The sequence below is a fragment of the Aethina tumida genome, chromosome 4, assembly GCF_024364675.1.
Source record: "Aethina tumida isolate Nest 87 chromosome 4, icAetTumi1.1, whole genome shotgun sequence".
Taxonomy (NCBI): domain Eukaryota; kingdom Metazoa; phylum Arthropoda; class Insecta; order Coleoptera; family Nitidulidae; genus Aethina; species Aethina tumida.
The window spans coordinates 18,893,221-18,899,017 of NC_065438.1; the positions used below are offsets into that span (position 1 = coordinate 18,893,221).

Below are 5,797 nucleotides of genomic sequence, written 5' to 3' on the forward strand. Positions count from 1 at the left end.
CACGGTTTTTTTTGACTCACTGATTTACTGATTGTAATACTAATTCAACGAGGTGCAAAATCAACAAGATGCAGTACAAAAAAAGTCATTTGAAATTCGAGGCAGCTGAGAAATTATCTTTTTATTATTTTATGGTGGTATAATTCAATTCCAACGTCAAAGATTATCATCTGTGAAATATTAATATACATATTTATACGAATTCACACATTGCCATTTAGGTTTGGGCAGTACCATTCGAAGTACTAGATGCCCAACTAACAAAGGTCAAACATGTCTGCCTTAATCAGACCAAACTGGACCAAAAATTGGTTCGGGGAGAAAAACTGAGTCCACATGCGTTCGAAGTGAAGGTGTTCATGAGCTGTTTGTTGATTCAGCTGCGCATTCAAAACGAGAAAAGCAGAAAATCAACGAGGATGAATTCCGAAGATTCTTCACCGACATTGACCCCTGACTGATGATCCAACCAAATGCTTGAAGAAAAAAGCCAGTCGGTTTATTCAAATTTATGAACATATTTGATGACTATTAATAAAATTCTTTTAATTAGTACACGTGCATTTTTTCGACTCACTGATCGATTGACGACGTTAATACGTAATTTTACAAGGTGTAGCATAAGAAAAGCCATTTGACATTCGAGACAGCTGATGAAATATCTATTTATTAATCTATATGTATTTAATTACTCGTTTAATTATAATAGCAAGGTCGCGTATCGCGGAACACCAACTGGATAAAAAATGTCACAGACAACACCGGAGTAATTAACTGTGCACATGAATACGAATAAGGCGGAATGAAAAACGTCACCTCTGATAAATGGTCGCGTTATTTTAGGTGGGTTCAAACAAATTGGAATCAGGTAGTTTAATTTGATTTATTCCTTCAATTAATGGATGTAACGCATACATTTAAAAAACTGGTAGGCTGTTTCTTCCGAATTGCTTTTGGAAACGAAACAGGATTTTTCATCTTGCGTCAGATTTCTGCCGTTTTTTATTTTGTTTCGAAACTGCTCTTCTGAGATGGTTCCTTGAGGGTTAAGAAGTTGTAGTTTTGTGAGGAAGCACTTCGTGTACGCCTTGACTAATGGAGAGTCTTGCACTTCTTCTTTCAGTTTAATTTTGTCCATCATGTTAAATGGTAATTGGACTTTTTCAATGCATTTCGAATTGGCTTCTAGTATTTGTGATATGGTGCTATTGATGTGTGCATTAATTTCCTGGTTCGAAACAGGATTTGAGTACTAAAACCTAACGATAAATGATTTTATTAAAAAAAAAAATAGTGTGACTTACACAACAGTTAGCAAGTGCGAAGACCAAAACAACAATTTGCCTCATTTTATCAAGACTGTCAACTCATAAATGCGCACAAGACCCTTCTAATCGTTGACCTTAACAATCTTTTATCACACCAACGACGAAAACACAAATCAAACGCTTTATATGTAACACAACAACGTGAAATCAGTCAGCAAACATATTGGAACAATGGAAACGCAACACAGTTAAAACCCATCCACCTGCACCAGTTTAACTCAAGTTTCGACGATCGTTTGTAGTGAAAGAGTTAGTAACACTCCCCGTTACGGATATAAAGGGTTAAGTGAAGCAAACATGTTCGGTTTGTCTGAGGAGCGTTTTCCCCAATTGAAAATACATTACAAACGGCCCCTACGTAACGCGTCCCCGTGCCAGACACTCGAACCTCCCCCGGGACACGGTCGCAATGGCCGGACTTGCGTCAAAATACAAATTGAGCTTTGCATTATCCAGGATTGAGGGACAGCGTCATGGTGTTTGCGGACACAATGTTTCAGTGATTATTGGTGTTGGTTTTGATATTTGCGTACATAATTCAATGGAAACGCACTGTTTATGTTTATGCGGTGCTAACGGATTAATATTTCCGCCGATTTGCTTTGGGAAATTTCAATTGTAACGGGATCGGACGTTTTGGAAGGCGATTAATCAAGATGAAAAATGACGGTGTGGCACCGTTAAATCAAAAGGTGCTAGACCAAGAACCAATTCCAAGACAAAGAACCCCATTGTGTGGATCTTTTCCCATGTTTTGACTGACGCTATCATGCATCTAATGCAGGCCACAATCGTATTGGATCACGAACATAATTCACAGGCCGCAAAAATACCCCGAAATCTGCCTCCGGCCCATAAATTCACATCGTTTTCGGTTTTTTATTTTTTTTTAAAAGGTGTGACAAAAAACGTGCCCCATGCAGGTAGGAGTGTTTATTGAAAACCTGAAATATGAAACTAATAGAAGAATAACATCTTTAATTTGTTGAGGAGAAAGCCGAAGGGGGTTGACGGCCAGATGGTTTATTAGCAATAAGCAAAAAACTTAATAATGTCGTAAAATATTTTTTTTCGGGCGGTCCACTTACTATTTTGGGATAAAGTCGTTGACTGCAATAAACTGAAAGGTTTGCAAAAACGTTGTTTTACTCAGAAGTGTGGTCTGCAATTTTCAAGAATTTAACCCTACAGTGCTAAAGTTAACAGAATGAATAGAGTTGGTTATTGTACTTGATGAGTATTATCTATTAAAATAAATTAATTAAATACCTTAATTAAAGATAATTGGTAAGATGGTAGAAACAGTAATATATTGGGGCTAGTTCTAGTTCATCACAGGATTTAGTTGATTTAATTTCAACAAAATAATGAAGTAAAAAAGAACAAGGTCTTTATGATAAGACTTTGCTAAAAAAGTTATTTTAGATGTTGCCTTCAATTTTCATTCACATTTAACTCTAAAGTTCTAAAGGTTTGTCCCATTAATTTAAAGGGTTTATTTGACGAAATGGATAAAGTAGGTTTCTCTACTAGAGTTGTATTAGCCATTAAAATAAATTAATTAAATATCTTAATAAAAGCTAACTGATAAGATAGTGAGAACAGGAACCTATTGGAGCTAGGTCTGGTCCACCATAACATTTAAACGACTTAAGTCCAACAAAATGATAAAATGGATAATAACAAGCTATCCAACAACTCGACAATACTTTGCAAAAAGTTATTTCACTAATAAATAATTTTATAATTTTTAATTTTCCAGAATTTAACCCTAAAGTGCTAAAGTTTTGTACCATTAATTTAAAGAGTTCAATTCACAAAAAGGATAAAGTAGGTGAATGTACTTGAGGTGTATTAACTGTTAAAATAAATTAATTAAATATCTTAATAAAAACTAACTGATAAGATAGTGACAACAGTAACATATTGGAGTTAGGTCTGGTCCACCATAACATTTAAACGACTTAAGTCCAACAAAATGATAAAATGGATAATAACAAGTTATCCAACAACTCGACTACATTTTGTAAAAAGTTATTTTACTCATAAATGACGTTTACAATTTTCCAGACTTTAACCCTAAAGTGCTAAAGTTTTGTGCCACTAATTTAAAGGGTTTAATTGACAAAAGGGATAAAGTAGGTGACTTTACTTGAGGTGTATTAATTTTTAAAATAAATTAATTAAAAGTCTTAATAAAAGCTAATTGATAAGATAGTGGGAACAGTAACATATTGGAGTTAGGTCTGGTCCACCATAACATTTAAACGACTTAAGTCCAACCAAATAATAAAAGGGATAATAACAAGCTATCCAACAACTCGACAAAGCTTTGCAAAAAGTTATTTTAATATAAATGTCGTTCACAATTTTGCAAAATTTAACCCTAAAGTGCTAAAGTTTTATTCCATTAATTTAATGGGTTCAATTGACAAAAATAATAATGTAGGTAACTGTACTTGAGGTGTATTAACTGTTAAAATAAATTAATTAAATATCTTAATAAAAAATAACTGATGGATCGATAATAGTTTGCAAATAAGTTATTATACTCACAAATGTCGTCTACAATATTCCAAAATTTAACCCTAAAGTGCTAATGTACTATTGTACTATTAATTTAAAAGGTACAATTGACGTAATGGATAAAGTAGGTTACTGTACTTGAGGTGTATTAACTAATAAAATAAATTAATGAAATACCTTAATTAAAATTAATTGATAAGATAATAAAAACAATAACATATTGGAGCTAAATCTGATTCATCACAACCTTCAAACGATTTAATTCCAACGAAGTGATAAAATGGATAAAAACAAGCACACGAACAACTCGATTCATCGGATTTCACTGCTCCCATATCTGTAAAATTGCATCGGCGTAGATAAACAAAACCGACTTGTAAGATTACAAAAACAGCATATTTGCGGTTCATTGTAAAAAGTTCCTGCGGTCGTTCAATACAACGTGGCCAACTTATGAATAGACCGAACCCGATATTTTACCTTCGTAATCCGATTCTTCGCTACGTGCAAACAAAAAGATAAAAAATCTATCCTGTGGCCCCACAGGATTTCGTCGTGTAAATTGTTCCAACATCCACGTCTCGCCCAATGTTTTATGCATCCACGTCAAAATTCACTCGGTTATGGGAAAATTGTTTAATCTGCACCACCTTTTTTTGTATCCGTGACTAATGCGTTCTGTTCTGTAATCGAATACGGTCGACGTTTTTGCCAGTACCGTGAATTCTGACACAGCCGAGTCTTGTTTGGGTTTATTAAAGTTTACTTTGGTGATTAGCTGTTGATAAGGAGCTGCCTTGATCAGTCGTTCGTGGCTTCTTGCGTTGTTTTGCTCCGACTTCTTGACTTGAGGAGGCAACGTTTGATTGATTTACCTCTTCCCTTTCGTCATATCACATCGCATATCGCAGCATCATGAGCGTAACACAATCGTTAAGGATTTTCGTGACGGCATTCATATATTCATGGCGCCTGGTGTACATTTGAATGCAAGTTTTCACATAAATGGACATGGGAAGGTTACACGCCGTATTTACAATCAAGTGTAGGTGCCTTAATTATAATATAAATGCAATATCAACTGATTTAATTAGCGACGGACAAAGATCAGACATGGAAAAACAAACAATGAGGGGCATCAGTCATGAGATTTACTGCGAAGCCAATCGATAAAAATGCACGTACGACACAAGACGGGACAACCTACGAAGATGCATCGCAGACGGCACAACCTGCGGTTGCGTTAACACCCTAACCATTTACGTAGAGGGCAAAAATGTGTAAATTAATATTCTCCGATTTTACCTGAGCGGTAAAAATAAGGTGGAGGGCAGGCGCAAACCCAGGTGCGTCTTCGGAATCTTAATTGCGTGTGACCGGTGGACCGCCCTTAGGTCAGGAATTATACAAGAATTATAAAATGTTTATGGACTACTTTACTACGGAAACGTGACCGAAGTCGGAATGAATGGACCCGGTTCCGGGGACCACTTGTTTAAATCACTGTGGGTGCATTTTCGAAACGTGATTTCGATAATGCCGAAATGTTGTGGGTGAAATGCATAACGAACGAGGTGCAAGTGTTTATTGTAAATTGTAAAATGTTTATGTTAAGGTTTTATGGACTGTACATATTCAAAGACTAAAATTAATAATAAATGGCCATTAAAGATTAATGAAGAAGGTTTTTATGGAAGTTATGGCAGATCATAGATTAGCTATAGAAGTTGTAATGGTTGTAGGTTAATTATTATTAATTCAGATAGTATTTATTATTAAGAGTGTTTGACCTAAATAAAACCATTTCACTTTTATTTCTACACGATTAACGACTTAGGGAGGAGCCACTAGCTTTTGTGTCAAGGTTAAGTGTTTTCATGTGATTATGTACATTGGAAACTGTGAGATTTTTTAATGTACTACACACTTATAAGATATTTAAT

General features: G+C 35.0%; 1 protein-coding gene across 1 annotated transcript; it reads right to left on the reverse strand.

Annotated features, from left to right (window-relative positions):
* Positions 1-868: 868 nt before the first annotated feature.
* Positions 869-1,774, reverse strand: LOC126265325 (uncharacterized). The gene is made up of 2 exons (XM_049966378.1): positions 1,305-1,774; positions 869-1,252 (listed from the first exon to the last, which is right to left on the reverse strand). Exons 1-2 carry the CDS (start codon positions 1,347-1,349, stop codon positions 896-898), a joined length of 402 nt encoding a protein of 133 aa, XP_049822335.1. The 5' UTR covers positions 1,350-1,774; the 3' UTR covers positions 869-895.
* Between the last annotated feature and the right edge of the window lie 4,023 nt (positions 1,775-5,797).